This window comes from Carcharodon carcharias, chromosome 1, assembly GCF_017639515.1.
Source record: "Carcharodon carcharias isolate sCarCar2 chromosome 1, sCarCar2.pri, whole genome shotgun sequence".
Classification (NCBI taxonomy): domain Eukaryota; kingdom Metazoa; phylum Chordata; class Chondrichthyes; order Lamniformes; family Lamnidae; genus Carcharodon; species Carcharodon carcharias.
In genome coordinates this window covers 198,639,949-198,656,216 of record NC_054467.1, presented here as the reverse complement: position 1 = coordinate 198,656,216, position 16,268 = coordinate 198,639,949, and the positions used below count along the sequence as shown (strand labels likewise).

At 44.0% G+C, this 16,268-nt stretch overlaps 1 protein-coding gene across 1 annotated transcript in view; it reads left to right on the top strand.

Moving 5' to 3' along the window:
- fam166b (family with sequence similarity 166 member B) overlaps window positions 1-6,389 on the top strand; it is a 39,599-nt gene extending 33,210 nt beyond the window's left edge. Inside the window, exon 6 of the mRNA XM_041196471.1 lies at window positions 6,116-6,389. Coding sequence (XP_041052405.1) covers window positions 6,116-6,204 — 89 coding nt within the window. The 3' untranslated portion in view covers window positions 6,205-6,389. The remainder of the gene's footprint in view (window positions 1-6,115) is intronic.
- Window positions 6,390-16,268: the final 9,879 nt, after the last annotated feature.

Genomic DNA, 16,268 nt, shown 5'->3' with positions numbered 1-16,268 from the left:
TAGATGGAGTTGGCTTACTCCTGAGAAACGATTTATCTGGAGCGATCAGTCATGAAGGAACGGGAAATCTCATTGAAAGACAGCCATAGCCCCTGGTCTGGGGCCAAGAGGTTGGAGTGAGAGATTAAAGGCAGTCCTGGGGCCTTGCGGACCTCATAGTCAGGGTGAAAGATTAAAGGTAGTCCTGGGGCCTTGTGGACCTCACAGTCGGGGTGAGAGATTAAAGGCAGTCCTGGGGCTTTGTCCACCTCACAGTCGGGATGAGAGATTAAAGGCAGGCCTGGGGCTTTGTCTACCTCACAGTTGAGGTGAGAGATTAAAGGCAGGCCTGGGGCTTTGTCCACCTCACAGTTGGGGTGAGAGATTAAAGGCAGGCCTGGGGCTTTGTGAGTCATGCTACAGGGCTATACATGGCATGCACATTGTAGTCTTGCTTCAGGGAGGGCAAGGCTTGTGTGCTCAATTGGGATAAGGCACAGCTCGGTGTGCAGGGAATGTTCATTGTCATACAGTCGGTGGCGATGGGGTTGTCTGGCTCGGTACTGGGTTGCAGATAGGATGGCCATGGTTAGGGGAAGCACCTGCAGCCTGTGAATGGGGAAAAGGTAACAAAGTGTGGCGGGATGGGGGAGGGGGTGCTTGGAGCTCTCCTGTGGATGTTCTTCTCTGTATGTCACTGTACATACAACCTCGAGATGGGGAAGGGTGAGATCCACATGGAGCATGCAGATCTCAGTAGTGATGGGTTCAGGGCAGAGGGCTGGAATGCCCACCACAATGACAATGGGATCCAGGGTTATTGGGGAAGGCTGGAGAATAACTCGAGGGAGCTCTACCTGCACATTGTGAGGTTCCAGGAAGATTGGAGGGACCTAGGGGTAGGGTTGAAGCTGGTCTCGAAGTAGAAATGTAGCACCACCATCTTGAAACCCCAAACTTATTGCACAGTTTAAAATGGAAACTGGAAAAGAATTTGGACAAGAGGGGTCTGAGGCAGTGTGGGAGGAGCATATGCTAGACTAAGGGGCTCTTTCGGGGGCACCCTCAAACTGCTTAGAGTCACAGCATTGAAATAGAGTCAGAGGTGAGAGGAAAGAGGAAGACGTCCTTGAGGAAGTGCAATTGGAGCCTTTGCCTTTTGTTGCACTTTAACAAGAAATTGCAGGAGTCATTGGCTTCGCTACACAGTTGCTCCATTTGAGTTTTAACAGAGAGGAACATGAGAATGGAAAATGCAGTCACCAGTTAAGGAAGCACAGCTGCTGCATTTCTGCCAGATCATCAATGAAAGCGTCTAATGTGCTTTCTACAATTGGCATGGATAATAGCCCAAAGGTTGTCCAGTCATTGCTGATGTGCAAGTTGAGCTTAATCAGTATACCAGATCAGAGATTGCAGGAGTGCCTTTGGTAAGGTGGCACATTTCATGAATGCATCTAAACCTCTGCCAACCTCTGCAAGACTGAGATGTCAAGAGTCAGGATTGGAATTTTGGTTGCCTAGATCTGTGGGTTTGTGTCTCAGTTGCAAAGCTGTATCGGCGAAAAGTTAGTAGCGCAGACACAGCTGCAGGGCATGACAGTGGCTTTCTCTTTGCGAGTGGAAGGTCTACAATATTTGCCCAGTATTCATTAATCCATTGCATCTATCGGTCCACAGGGAGAAGGAGGATTGAATAATGGAGCCTGCACTCAATGTTTCCTTCTTGGTGGCAGTGATTCAATTGAAGAGGAGAAGGGCCCAGCGCTGCCTAGTGCAGCTTTGAGAGGAGGCCTGGCCTGAGATCCTTGGTCCAGGGGAGCCCCAGCAACACCCAGAGGATCAGGAGTTTAAATCCATCCCATGGAGGTGACTTACACGACCAAGGGTCTACTGAAGAAGACTTTCCTATATGGTGGTAAGCGACAGACAATGCCACACATGTCTGTGCTTATCCATGGATATAGCGGATGATAGCTGCCATATTCTGCGGGAGTATCTAACTTCCCATGGACTGGAAGGACGTCCCCTGCCAGTGCCTCTGAAGGTCACCTCCGTGCTCAATTTATTTGTCAACTGATTGTTCTAGGGATCCATAGAGTAACTATGCACCATCTCACAGTCCTCAGCATATAAATGGAGGTGACAGATGCTCTCTACAGTAAGGCTCAACATTATGTGAAGTTCACACTCAATGAATCTAGCCAGGCTGCTAGCTTTCTGGTGTTTGCAGCTATCTCAGGCGTCCCTAGAGTACAGGGTGCAATCAGTTGCACAAATGTGGCTTTGAGGGCTCCATGGCATCAGCCCCTGATGTTCATTAACAGGAAAGAGTTCCACTCCCTGAACGTTCATCTGGTGTGCGATCATCAGAAGCTCACCATGCATGTTTGTGCCAGGTATCCTGGCCTTAGAGGAGAAATACAATGTGCACATAGCTCAACACAATCCATCATCAAGCAGACCATTGACATCCTGAAGATGTGCGTCTGGTGTTTGGACCACTTAGATGGGGCTCTGCAGTACTCTCCACAGAGGGTGTCCCTCATAATCATGGTCTGTTGCGCCCTTCACAACCTGGCGCTTCAAAGGGGAGATCCCAGAGGGAGACATGGAGGAGGCTGAGAGCTCTTCAGACGATGAAGAGCAGGAAGGTCAGGAACCTGAAGAAGGAGGTGAGGGTCAGCTACCACGTGAGGTTGCCATTGAAGAAGCACGGTGTGGAAGACATGCCCATGCCATATTGATAGCCACAAGATTCCAGGAGAATTAAGGAACAGTCAATATGAGACAGTCACATTCCTCCTGTCCCTTAGTGCCATGCCAGTGCACTGAAAGGCCTTTAAAACCAGCAATATTGAGAGCAAGTTCAGTATTCAGACTTGCACCTTAAAGCCTCATGTTCCACAAGACCCTAATCTTTGGAAAGGTCAGTGGCAAACCCTGTATCTGTGTGCTCTGCGAAGTGAAAGTCGACAGAACAGCGCAATCACTATGCTAAAGGACTTGATGCAGTCATCGCCACCTTAATGAGAAACTTCAGAAGACACTGAGATGCACGTGTGTCTAGAGAGACCATCATGGCTGCAAATCTTATGCTTTGGCACTACCAATGAAGACAGCCATCTCATTTTGAGAGACAATTACAGCTACCTCTCCAAGGCTAATGAGCGCTAACATCATGTTGTCTTGTTAGGAGTTTGGTTACTAATGCATTTTATAAACATTTCCAGTAAAGAGTTTGACACATCTCCCTGACATAACACAAGGGTTGAGTAACTATCACTACTCAGCTATGCATCACATGAGTGTGAGGCTCACAAAAGGAGGCGATCTTGGAAGTGGATCATGGCTCACCCTTGCAATAAGAGGGTACATAGATGCATATGCACAATGCTTTCAAATGATGAGACCATTCTCATGAGGAGCAAATGTATTTCCAAAGGTATGTGATATAAACAGTGATTGAACACCCATGACCCTGAAGTGATATCAAAATTTTGTCATTTTTCTAACCCTACCGCATTCCCGACATCTGCAGCAGAGGTGGCAGCAGCCCGACGACTGCTACGCCCTGTTGTTCTTGATGACTTTTACAGGCATCCTCTAGAGGGCCGAGCCCTAGCCTGCTTTGGGTCTGCTGCTGTGGGGCAGGTGCACCCTCCTCGGCCTGTGCAGCTGGAGGTGATGGGGTCACAGGTAGAAGGAATTGGGATTGGCTGGACATTCTCAGAGTCATCTGGGCGGATGGCCATGGTGTATCCAACTGCTGGTCCTCCTGCCTATGAGTGCCTGAGGGCAACAAAAACAAAAATACCTGGAAAAACTCAGTAGGTCTGACAGCATGTGCGGAGAGGAACACAGTTAACGTTTCGAGTCCATATGACTCTTCAACAGAACTAAGGAAAAATAGAAAAGAGGTGAAATATTAGCTGGTTTAAAGTGGGGTGGGACAGGAGAATTATATTTCACCTCTTTTCTGTTTTTCCTTAGTTCTGGTGAAGAGTCATACGGGCCCGAAACGTTAACTGTGTTCCTCTCCACAGATGCTGTCAGACCTGCTGAGTTTTTCCAGGTATTTTTGTTTTTGTGTTGGATTTCCAGCATCCGCAGGTTTTTGCTTTTATCTGAGTGCCTGAAGTCCCCTGCCTGACTCCCTGAGGAGAAGGGGCTCCTGGAGGGAGGTCAAGGTGCCCCACCCCACTCCCGCCTAGCCATTGATGAATCCCACCAATGCCTATAGCAATGGAATGTAGGCCCAAGCGCAAATCTGGCAGATCTGCTAGACCAAGGTCTCCAAGGCAGCCGTCACCCTTTTCATAGAGTCCTTAACGTGCTCGCATGTCAGAGCCATGACATTAGATAGAAAGCAGATGGACTCTTCCATCCTTCGCTCTAATCTGTTGACTGCCTCTTGTAATTCTGTTTGATTTTCTGCTGCCTGTCATGGTATCTCCAGCATGTTAGAGACAGCCACTTGCAGAGGGTCACAGTCTGACTCAGACGCAGCAGCTGCCTGGTCTCCAGCAGTCCTCCGAGTGCCAGGGACCTGGGGCGTCACTGACTCTGGCTGCTGCGGAGATGTGTCAGTGAGGTGTTCCCCAGAATGTGACCCTCAGCCTAATCTAGATCTATAACCCACCGGGGTGTGTGTCTCTGTGCTGGTGGAGTGTGAGGGTAAATGCAATGATGGTTCTTTATTTGATGCATCCTCAGCATCCTCCTTTGAGGTGGCTTGGGGGCCGGCGCTTATGGTTATCCTGGAGCTCTGCCTGGGCTTGTTGGTGCCTGTAAGAGAGAGAGAAGATAGAATTAGGTCATAAGCAGGCAGAATACAATGTTGCATGTCACTCACTATGATTATCAGGATGTGATCAACACATGGAGGGCTCATCCAAATTGGCTTTTTGGGAAAGACCAATCTCCCCTTCCACACTGGAGCGATCTCTGTCTTTGCCTGCTGGCTCAGCAGTATCCTCCTCAAAATGGGACAGCTCCTGGATACCTGCCATCCCTCCTCCTGTCTGGGCCTGCATGAAGATCAATGGAATGGAACACGATGAGAAGAGATGGAGCAGAGGTTGGGAAGCATGCAGAGGGTGTGTGCTGAGCCCTCCCCAGTAGGGGCTGAGGAAGGAGTTTGTGCAGCATGATAGGTGAGATGCTGGTGATGCTGAAGTGTCTGTGAGACAATCAGTGCTGATGTCAACTCCACTAATATTGTGTGAGATCCCTGAGCAGTGTAATAATGCAAGATGCCATTATGAGAGTGTGAAATTGGAGTGAGCTGAAGGTTGACTTACCCTGGTGAAGCGGATGAGATCATTCATCCTCTTCCCCTATTGGATTGCATTTCTTGGGTGGGTGCCCGACCTACTGACCTCCCTTGCAACCACCTCCCAGCCTGGTGAGGTGAGGTTGGTGGGCCTCCTGGAGCCATCCCTCAGGTAGAGGACATCCCGGTGTTAGCAGACTTCATGGATGAGGATCCCAAGGGAGCCATTGTTGAAACGGGGAGAAGCTTTTTCCTTTGGTGGAGCCATATCCTGTGCATAGCTGGCTTAATGTGTTCAGGTGGTGTTAAAATATGGCGCCCAGATCTTTGACCCCATTAGGTAATAGTGGGGTGGACAGATCAGTGCCCGCCCTGCCATATGATTCGAAGAACTACTCGCCAATGTGAAATCAGGTGTGATTTTCCATCCTGTTGCCCAGCGGTAAATGCGCTGCGGAACCTGCCCAACACCGTACCTAGTCTCCAGAACAAAAAATTCCACCCATTAACTCTGTTTCTCTCTCCACAGACTGCCAGTCTTGCTGGATATTTCCAGCATTTCCTGTTTTGATTTCAAATTTGCAGCATCTCCAGTGTTTTACTTTTCTGTGTGTCCTCATCTGTATAACTGCTAATAGAAAGTATTGCAAAAATCTAAAGAAGTAAAAGTAAATAATTACTTACTTATTTTTGTTGTCCATTGGGCCTTAATATTGAGAAGGAGGTGAACGTTTGAAGCAGTAGTAGCATTTCATCATTGCAATTTTGATTGAACTGTTTAATGCATTTCTTTAAAACAAAGCTTAATGGATTTAAGTAAGTGTAATGCAAACTCTGGTCCTGTTCTGATTATACTTTCAGGGTACAAATATCAGTTTGGCCACACTTTTGGACACCTCACTGAGGATGCACTAGGAATGAGCACCATCCAGAAACAAGTTATGGATTGAAAATCTAATGGAACAGATCCCTTTCATATCTATAATCAAAAGATAACCAATATTTAGAGAGCAAAATGTAGTAGCATGTTTACCAACTGCAATCATTTAACTTGAATTGAAAGATTGTACAGTTATTATTTCTGATGCAAAGGTGATGGTGAAACTAATTTCAAAGTTGCTTTAAAGCATTTACAAAATACAAAATAACTTTCAAAATACATTCCTTCTACTTTGAGCATGTCTTAATGTAAATTATTTTGGTATGCAATTTGTGTGGTAAATTGCTGAACATTGCATTTAAATAAGTTTCACCCGTTAAGGTGTTCTGGAGCGTTTTTACTGCAATGAGGAATAAAAGCATCCTCAGCATTCCCAGGATTATGTTACATCGGATATATGGCACAAAAACAAGCCATTTGGCCCAACTAGTCCATGCTGGTGTTTATGCTTCTCTCGGGCCTCTTCCCATTTTTTCTCATCCAAATCTACTATCATAAACATCTATTCACTTCTGCCTCTCCCTCTCCTTTACCATGTGCTTCAACGACTCCCTTTGATAAAGAGCTACACATTCTTAGCATGCTTTGGGTAAGGAAGTTTATTCTAAATTCTGCACTGGATTTCTTGGTGACTACCTTACATTGATGGCCTCTAGTAATGCCCTGCCCCACAAGAGGAAACATTCTCTCAGACTGCAGAGGGAAAGAAATTAGCCAGTATAGCTGCTCCTAATCATTGCCCAGTAATCCTTCCTGGAAAATGTTCTTGATAACATCAATTATAATGCCTTACATAGTTGAAAAACCTGCCAATGCTTACTGCCATGATTCAGACATGAAGAATAGCTAATCAAGATACCACAGGCAGCTGGTACTTTCAGAGTTGTATTGCAGAAGTCAGCGTGTTCAGCAAAGGAGAAAATTGGGAAGGTTGGGGGAGAAGCACAGGCAAAAAGGAACAAAAGCAAAAAAAAAATCTGGTAGTCAGCCAGGAAATTCAGATACCAACTCAGCATTACTGCTAACCTATTCCTTCCCTGTCTCCATCCTGATTCAGCAACTTCTGACTGCTAACACTGGGAATGGGGGCAGTAATTACAGAACAACAGGTTGCTGCCAAGTTAACAATCTCACCAGCACAGACAGTACCAGGACTGTTAGTTGCTGCTAATAGAAAAATCGAATGAGGAACTGGCTTCGTTTCTGCAATTGAAATTTATCACTTTTTTTGTTCTAAGAACAGGAATAGTCCACTCAGCACCTCCTGTCTGTCCCACCATTCAATTAGATAATTGTTTCCCTGCACTTCAACTCCATGTGCCTCATCTTTGATCTAAATCCTTTGATATAAGTGTATAACAAACAAAAGGCTGATTAACGAAATTGATGCTTATGGAACAGGATGGTCAGTATCAGCTAGGATAAAAATTTTCTGATGAAAGGGAACAGCGAATCAGCGTAAATGGTTGTTTCTCAGACTAGAGGATGATAAACAGTGATGTTCCCCAAAGTTCAGTGCAAGGACCACTGTTTTTTATGGAACAAGTGGATCAATTGTGGAGACATTTAGGAAACAGTGATCATTGTATCATAAAGTTGTATCATAAGGTTGAAGTTGGCTATGAAAAAGGACAGGGACCAACCCAGAGTAAGAATAGTTAATTGGAGGAGGGCAAACTTCAGTGGGGTGAGGACAGATCTGGCCCAGATAAATTGGAATCAAAGATTGGCACACAAAACTGTATCTGAACATTAGGTTGTCTTTAATAGCTACAGTGAATGTATGTGCCCATGAGGGGGAAGGGTAGGACAAATAACTGCAGAACCTCCTGGATGACAAAGGAGAGAGAATAAAATGAAGCAGAAAAAGGATGCATATGACACATGTCAGGTCGATAATATTATTGAGAAGCAGGCAGAACATAGAAGGCTCAGAGGAAAATTGAAAAAACAAATAAAAGAAGCAACCAGAATATGAGAAGAGACTGACAGTTAAAATAAAGGGGAGTTCCAAAGTCTTCTATAGGTATATAAAGAGTAAAAAGAGTAAATAGGAAGAGTAAGACTGATTATGGACCACAAAGGAGATAGCAGGCATGGCTGAGGTACCAAATGCATACAGTACATCTGTCTTTACCAAGGAAAGAGATGCTGTCATGGTGAAGGGGAGGTAGTTCAGACACTCAATGGATCTAAAGGTTATAAGTATTAGATAGGCTGGCTGTAGCTAAAGTTGATAAATCACCAGGACTAGATGAGATGCATCTGAGGATTTTTTTTCTCTTTATTCTTTCATGGGATGTGGGTGTCACTGGCAAGGCCAACATTTGTTGACCATCCCTAATTCCCCTTGAATTGAGTGGCTTGCTAAGCCATTTCAGAGGGCAGTTAAGAGTCAACCACATTGCTCTGGGTCTGGAGTCACATGTAGGCCTGACCAGGTATGGATGGCAGAATTCCTTCCCTAAAGGGCATTAGTGAGCCAGAAGGGTTTTAACAACAATCGGCGTGGTTTCATGCGGTCACCATCACTGAAACTAGCATTATATTCCAGATTTATTAATAGAATTAAAATTCCACCAACTGACACTGTGGGATTTGAACCCATGTTATCAGGGCATTAGCCTGGGCCTCTGGATTAATGGTTCAGCAACATTACCACGACACCATCATCTTCCCTCAGGATCATAGAATCATAGAATTGTTACAACACAGAAGAAGGTCATTCGGCCCATCATGTCTGTGCTGGTTCTCCCAGCCACTCCCCCACCCTCTCCCCACATCCCTGCACATTCCTCTTTTTCAGATATTTAGAAAATATTTAGAAAAATTTACAGCAGAGGAGGAGGCCACTCTGCCTATCATGTCTACGTTGGCTGAAAAACAAGCCACCCAACCTAATCCCACTTTCAAGCACTTGGTCTATAGCCCCAGAGGTTATGGTACTTCAGGTGCACATCCAGACATCTTTTAAAAGAGTTGAGGGCTTTTGCCTTTACTACCCTTTCAGACAGTGAGTTCCAGAACCCCTACCACCCACTGGGTGAAAAATTGTTTTTTCTCCCCTCATCTCCCCTCTAGTCTTTCTATCAATCACTTTAAATCTATGCCCCCTAGTCACTGAGCTCTCTGCTAAGATCTTTCCCATCCACTCTATCCAGGCCCCTCTAAACCTTGTTTGCCTCAATCAAATCTTCCCTCAGCCTCTTCTGTTCCCAGGAAAACAATCTGGCCTGTCCAATTTTTCCTAATAGCTGCAATTTTTCAGCCCTGGCAACATCCTCATAAATCTCCTCTGTACCGTCTCTAGTGCAATTACATCCTTTCTGTAATGAGATGACCAAAACTGCACACAGTACTCAAATTGTGGCCTAATTAGTGCTTTATATAACTCCAGCATAACTTATACGTATTCTATGCATCAACAAATAAATGAAAGGATTCCATATGCCTTCTTAACCACCTTTTCAACCTGTCCTGCTGACTTCAGGGGTCAGTGGACATGCACTTTAAGGTCCCTCACTTCCTTTACACCTTTCAGTATCCTCCCATTTATTCTGTATTTTTTTGTCTTGTTTGACCTTCCCAAATGCATCACCTCACACCTCTCTGAACTGTATTCCATTTGCCACTTTTCTGCCCACCCGACAGTCCTTTGATATCTTCCTGCAGTTTACAACAATCCTCCTCGCTATCTACCGCATGGCCAATTTTTGTGCCACCTGCAAACTTCTTTATCATTCACCCTACATTTACGTCCAAATCATTAACATTTACCACATTAAGCAAGGGACATAATACTGGGCCCTGTGGCGCCCCACTGGAAACGGCCACAAAAACACTTGTCAAAAATTACCTTTTGTTTCCTGCCACTGAGCCAATTTTATATCCAGCTTGTTACATTCTCCTGGATCCCATGGGCTTTTTTTTTATACCAGTCTGCCATGTGGGACTTTGTCAAAAGCCTTGCTAAAATCTATGTAGACTACATCAACTGCAACACCCTCATCAATCTTCCTCATTATCTCCTCAAAAAATTAAATCAAGTTAGTCAGACATCTTTGTTATGATCCCAGCTGATTCTGCTACTGGACAATCCAGATCCCAGGGTGGAACCCAGCTTGATAGATCCTAATTTTTATTTTTTGTTTAGAAACATTAAAGGTGGCTACTGAACAGAGTCGTGGGAGTCAGCTGATAACAAAAGAATAAAACATTTATTAAACAAGAAAAGATGAACTGTATTACAATGCTCCTTCCCACAACTATACCTATGCAGATTCATAAGGATAACACAAGTTATAAAAGCTATCTTATACTCTAATGTTCACAGTAAGTACACAGTCCATGTAAATCAATGGGCGACCTGTGGTCAGGCACACCACTCTCTGAAATCTGACAGATGCAACCCCAATCAGATGCTATGGATCTCTCATTAACTCCCACCAGATGACTCACACCTTCCACAAACCTCCAGGGTTTCAAACTCTCTTTCCGATGTTCCTCTCCCCTGGATCACCACATGCATTCAAACTTTGCCTTCCACTCACTCTCAGATACTCAGCCAAGCCAACAGAACACCACTGCTTCACATGCCCATAATAAGGTGTCACCAACTTTTGGCTGTGTCCTTGAATCTTCAGGCTTCTCGAAAGCCTATTTTGCTTTAAGCCTACAATCTACAGCTTTCTCCCTTTAAGCCTTCCTTCTGCTTCTCACTCTTAACTTCACTTAACAGGATCTTTTCCAGATTCCTGTTCCACATCCTGATTTTGGCTTCTTCTTTAGTTTGGGATTTATTGTCTGTCCCTCTCCTATGCTGCTTCTCCTGGCAACTCCTTTCTACTGAACTGAAAATACTTTTCTGTTTTTCTTTGTTTCTGTGGGCCCCTCTCTCTGGACCCCTGTTGCTGTGCAATAGCAGAGTTTTTTCTACCTTGTGTTTGTTTTCATTTCCCTTCAAGAGTCATAAAACTTCATTAGAATACAGACACCTTTTAAAGTGAAACCAAAACTCAATTTCCCCCCCTTTCTTAACACACAAGTACAGAAATACAAATTAAACTTAACGATATATCTTATTCCTAACACACCCAATACACATATAACTTACTTAAAGCTATCTCTAGATCCTAACACCATCTTCCTTTATCAAACTCCTGCTGGCTGTCCTTGATTAATCCATGCCTTTCTAAGTGACAGTTTATCCCGTCTCTCAGAATTGATTCCAATTATTTGCCCATTACTAAGGTTAGACTGACTGGCCTGTAATTATTTGGTCCATCCCTTGCTCCATTTTTAAACAAAGCTAATACTTTAGCAATCCTCCAATCCTCCGGTACCAGACCTGCGTCCAGTGAGGATTGGAAAATAATGGTTAGAGCATTGCTATTTCCTCCCTGGCTTCTTTTAACAGCTTGGAGGATATATGTGCATAAATAATTGAAGGTAACAAGGCAGGTTGAGAGGGTGATTAAAATTTCATATGGGATACTAAGCTTTATAAATAAGGGCATAAGGTTCAAAAGTAAGGAAGTTATGATAAACCTGTATAAAACACTGCTTCAGCCTCAACTGAAGTACTGCATCTAGTTCTGGGCACCACACTTTAGGAAGAATATGAAGGCATTTGAGAGAGTGCAAAAAGGATTCATGAGAATGGTTCTTGAGTTGAGGAACTTCAGTTACGTAGATAGACTGGAGAAGTTAGGATGTTTTCTTAGGAGAAAAGAAGGTTGAGAAGAGATTTGACAGAGGTATAAAAAATTTGGAGGAGTCTGAACAGAGTAGATACAGAAGAACTTTAGATTGGTGTAAATATCAAGAACCAGAGGACACCTATTTAAGGTGATTGGCAAAAGAAGCATGAGGAAAAACTGTTTTACACAGCAAGTGGTTAGGATCTGGAATGCACTGCCTGAAGATGTGGTGGAGGCAGGTTCAATTGCAGTTTTTGAAAGAGAATTAGATCATTATCTGAAGAGAAAACTTTTCAGGGCTAGGAAGAAATTGGGTGGAGTGGAAGTAAGGTGAATTAATATTGCAGAGAGTCAACACAGACACGAGGAGTCAAATTGTCTCCTCCTGTGCTGTAACCAATCTATGAATCTATATGATAAAAGACATTCTGCTTACCATACAATTGAGCAATAGCATGTTTCAGCGCTGGTACGATGCCAGGTACATGGGCTGTACATCCCATAGATTGGCTGATAGAATCAAACAGCATGTTCCTTTGCTCAGTTAGCAAACATGACCCCTACCTTCCTGTTGCTTGTCATTTCAATTCACCATCTTGCTCTCATGCCCATATTTCCATCCTTGGCCTGCTGCAATGTTCTAGTGAAGTTCAAAGCAAACCGGAGGAACAGCACCTCATCTTCGGATTAGGCACTTTACCACCTTCTGGACTTAACATTGAGTTCAACATCTTCAGACCATGAATTCTGTCCTCCGTTTTGCTTTCTTTAATTTTTTTCCCAACCCCCTCCCCATGCAGGGCCATCTGTAACTTGTTCTTATGTTTTGTTTTCACAAATTGCTGACCCTTGTTCTGCTATTAACACATTCTGCTATCTTACCTTTATGCCACTATTAGAACCTTCTTTAGTCTTTAACACTACCATTAACACCCCCTATGTCTTGTGTCCACGACATCTTTGTCAACTTTCTCCTGAGCTCCCACCTATCCCTGGCCTTCTTTTTGCTCCACCTGCTCCATGCACCCCCCTGCCCCCCTTCAACAATATAAAATCCATCACATTTCTACCTCTCTTCAGCTCTGAAGAGTCATATGGATTCGAAATATTAACTCTGTTTCTCTCTCAACAGATGCTGCGAGACCTTCTGAGCTTTTCTAGCATTTTCTATTTTTATTTCAGATTTCCAAAATCCGCAGTATTTTGCTGTATATTAGCATGTTCTTTCAGTTGTTCATAGTAGGCAGAGTACAGACTATAATCAATCAGCCCGCAATTGCAAAACTCCACACAAGACGCCTGCTATTCGATGTGATTCCACAATTGGGCAGCAAATGCTGAATAATCTTTGCACCTTTCTTGAATTATCCGGGAGCTTGGGAGCCTATAGTTCCCTGCTGTTTTCTCCATTGCAACGCCTTGGCCAATCAGAGTTGACAACAAATCAGCGCTTTTTTTCTGTAGCATAAATTGATGTGATAATTTGAAATTTGATACATTTGTCCGGATAAATGCAAGACAAAAAGATTCAGCAACACTTCTCGTTTCAGCAATATTCAAGCTCTGTACCACCAAGCAACTGAATTGATGATTCTTTGAGTTGGATATTGGAATGCAGAATAAAGTTTAAAAATTTGAAGATTATACCAGACTTGGAGGTGTGGCTGGCAATGACGATTATACAAATCAGCTGCAACAGTACATTGGTTAGCAGAATGCACAGACAAGTAAAAGATGGAATTTAATACAGAGAAGCATAAGCTGATGCATTTTGGGAGGGATTAGACTGAGGTAATAGAGAATAAATGGCATAGTTCAAAAGGGTGGGGATTCATGCATATAGATCTTCATAGGTGGTAGGACATATTGAGAGAGCGGTTGGCAAAGCATATGGAATGTTGGACTTCAAAAATAGAGGTATTGAGTAAAAAAGCAGGGAAGCTATGCTGAATCCATACAAAGTTCTGGTTAGCCCACAACTAGAATAGTACATTCAATTCTGCTCAAACTTTTGGAAGAATGTTACAGTCCTTCAAAGGATGCAGAAGAGGTTTACCAAAATGGTTCCAGGATAACGGATTTTAGCTACAAGATTAGATTGGAGAAGCTGGGGTTGTTCTCCTGGAGCAAAGCATTGGAGATTTGATGGAGATGTACAAAATTATGACAGGTGGGCAAAGAAAAACTGTCCCCATTAGGGCCAAGTGCTGGTAAATGGAATTAGGTAGGTAGGTCAGGTGTTTGTCACGTGTTGGTGTAGACTCGATGGGCCGAAGGTTCTCTTCTGCACTGTGTGATTCTGTGATTCTGCGATTAGCTGATGGTAAGGATTAGGGGACACAGGTTTAAAGTTTGGCCAAGCAATGCAGGACGAGGATGTGAAAAAGAAAATGTTTTACACAGTGAGTGGTAATGACTTGGAACTCATTGCCTATGAGGGTGGTGGAAGTGGAGATGGTCAATGATTTCTAAAGGAAACAGGATGAGCACTTGAGCGAAATAGATTTACAAAGTTACAGGATATAGCAGGAGAATGGTACTGATTGGTATGAACATAAGAAATAGGAGGAGAAGGTCATTCGGCCCCTCAAACTTGCCCTGCCATTCAATAAAATCCTTGCTGATCTGCCCCAGGCGTCAACTCCTCTCATGCCAGCTGCTCATAGCTCTCAACTCCAATATTTCAAAAATCTATCTACTTCACCTTTAAATTCTTTCAGTGATCAGCCTCCACAACTCTCTGAGGTAGAGAATTCCAGACATTCACTACCCTCTGAGAGAAGAAATTCCTTCACATCTCAGTTTTAAATGAGTGTCCCCTTATTCTGCAACTATGTCCCACTAGTGGAAATACCTCCTCAACATTTACCCTGTCAAGCTCCCTCAGAACCTTGTATGTTTCAATAAGATCACCCCTCATTCTTCTAAACTCCAATGAATAAAGGCCTAACCTGTTTAGCCATTCTTGATAAGTCAACCCCTTCATCCCAGGAATCATCCTAGTGAATCTCTTCTGAACTGCCTCCATCGCCAATATATCCTTTCTTAAATACAGGGACCAAAACTGTACACAGTATTCAAGGGGGAGGATCTTCCAGTCAGCGAGCAGGGGTGGGGCCTGCTCGCCGACACGTAAAATGACGCGGGTGGAACTCCCGACGTCACCCCGCATCATTTCCATTTTCAGGTCGGCAGGGGCTCAGCCAAGTCAGCTGTGTGCCCGCCAACCTGCCAATGGCTTATTGAGGCCATTTAAAAATCAATTAAGCTCATTACTGGATTTGCCATCCAACCTTAGGGTCAGCGGGCAGGCCGGAAGCCCTGGCGGGCTTAAGAAAAAGCAAGAAACTCATCCACGGGCGGGATGAGATTTCATGAGGGTTTTTAAATACTTAGTAAAAGTTTCAGTAAAAGTGATGGACATGTCCCAACTCATGTGACAGTGTCACATGAGGGGACATCTCAGGGAAATGTTGTTATCATTTGCTTACCATTTCTAAATTTGGAGCTGATCTCCCTGAGGCAGCACTTGGCCTCAGGTAAACCAGTGCGCTCTTTCGCGCGCATGTGCAAAAGAGCGCACTCTTGGCTGAGGAAATCTGCCCACCCCACGGCCTGCACTCCTGCACTTCCAGTCGCATCCTCCAAGGGTTCCATGCTCACCTTAGCTACTCTCTTCCTTTTTATATAACAGTAGAAGCTCTTGCTGTTTGTTTTTGCATTTCTTGCCAATTTATTCTCATAATCAATTTTCTCCCTTTTTTTTGCTTTTCAGTCAGCCGCTGTTGGTTCCTAAAATATTCCCAATCCTCTGGCCTACTGCTAGTTTTCAGCACTTTGTATGGCTTAGTTTTTGATTGGGTACTCTCCCTGGCTGCCTTTGTTAACCATGGGCGGTTCATCCTTCTCATCGAGTCCTCCTTTTTAACTGGGATAAAGTTTTGCTGAGCGTTATGAAATATCTGCTTAAATATCAGCCACTGCTCAACCACTGACCTTCCACTTAGTCTATTTTCCCAATCCACTTCAGACAATTCTTTCTTCATACCTCTGTTATTACCCTTATTTAAGTTGAGGACATTAATTTGAGATCTGAGTTGCTCGCCCTCAAACTGAATTTGAAATTCTACCATGTTGTGATCACTACTCCCTAGAGGATCCTTAACTCCGAGATCGCTCATTAATCCTATCTCATTACACATTACTAGATCTGTTCCCGGGTAGGTTCTGCAACATATTGCTCCAAGAAACAATCCCTGATGCACTCTACAATGGAGGGAAAATTTTTTCCCAGGTGCGGCCTCACCAACACCCGATACAGTTGTAACAAGATTTCCCTATTTGTAAACTCCACCCCCTAGCAATACAGGCCAAA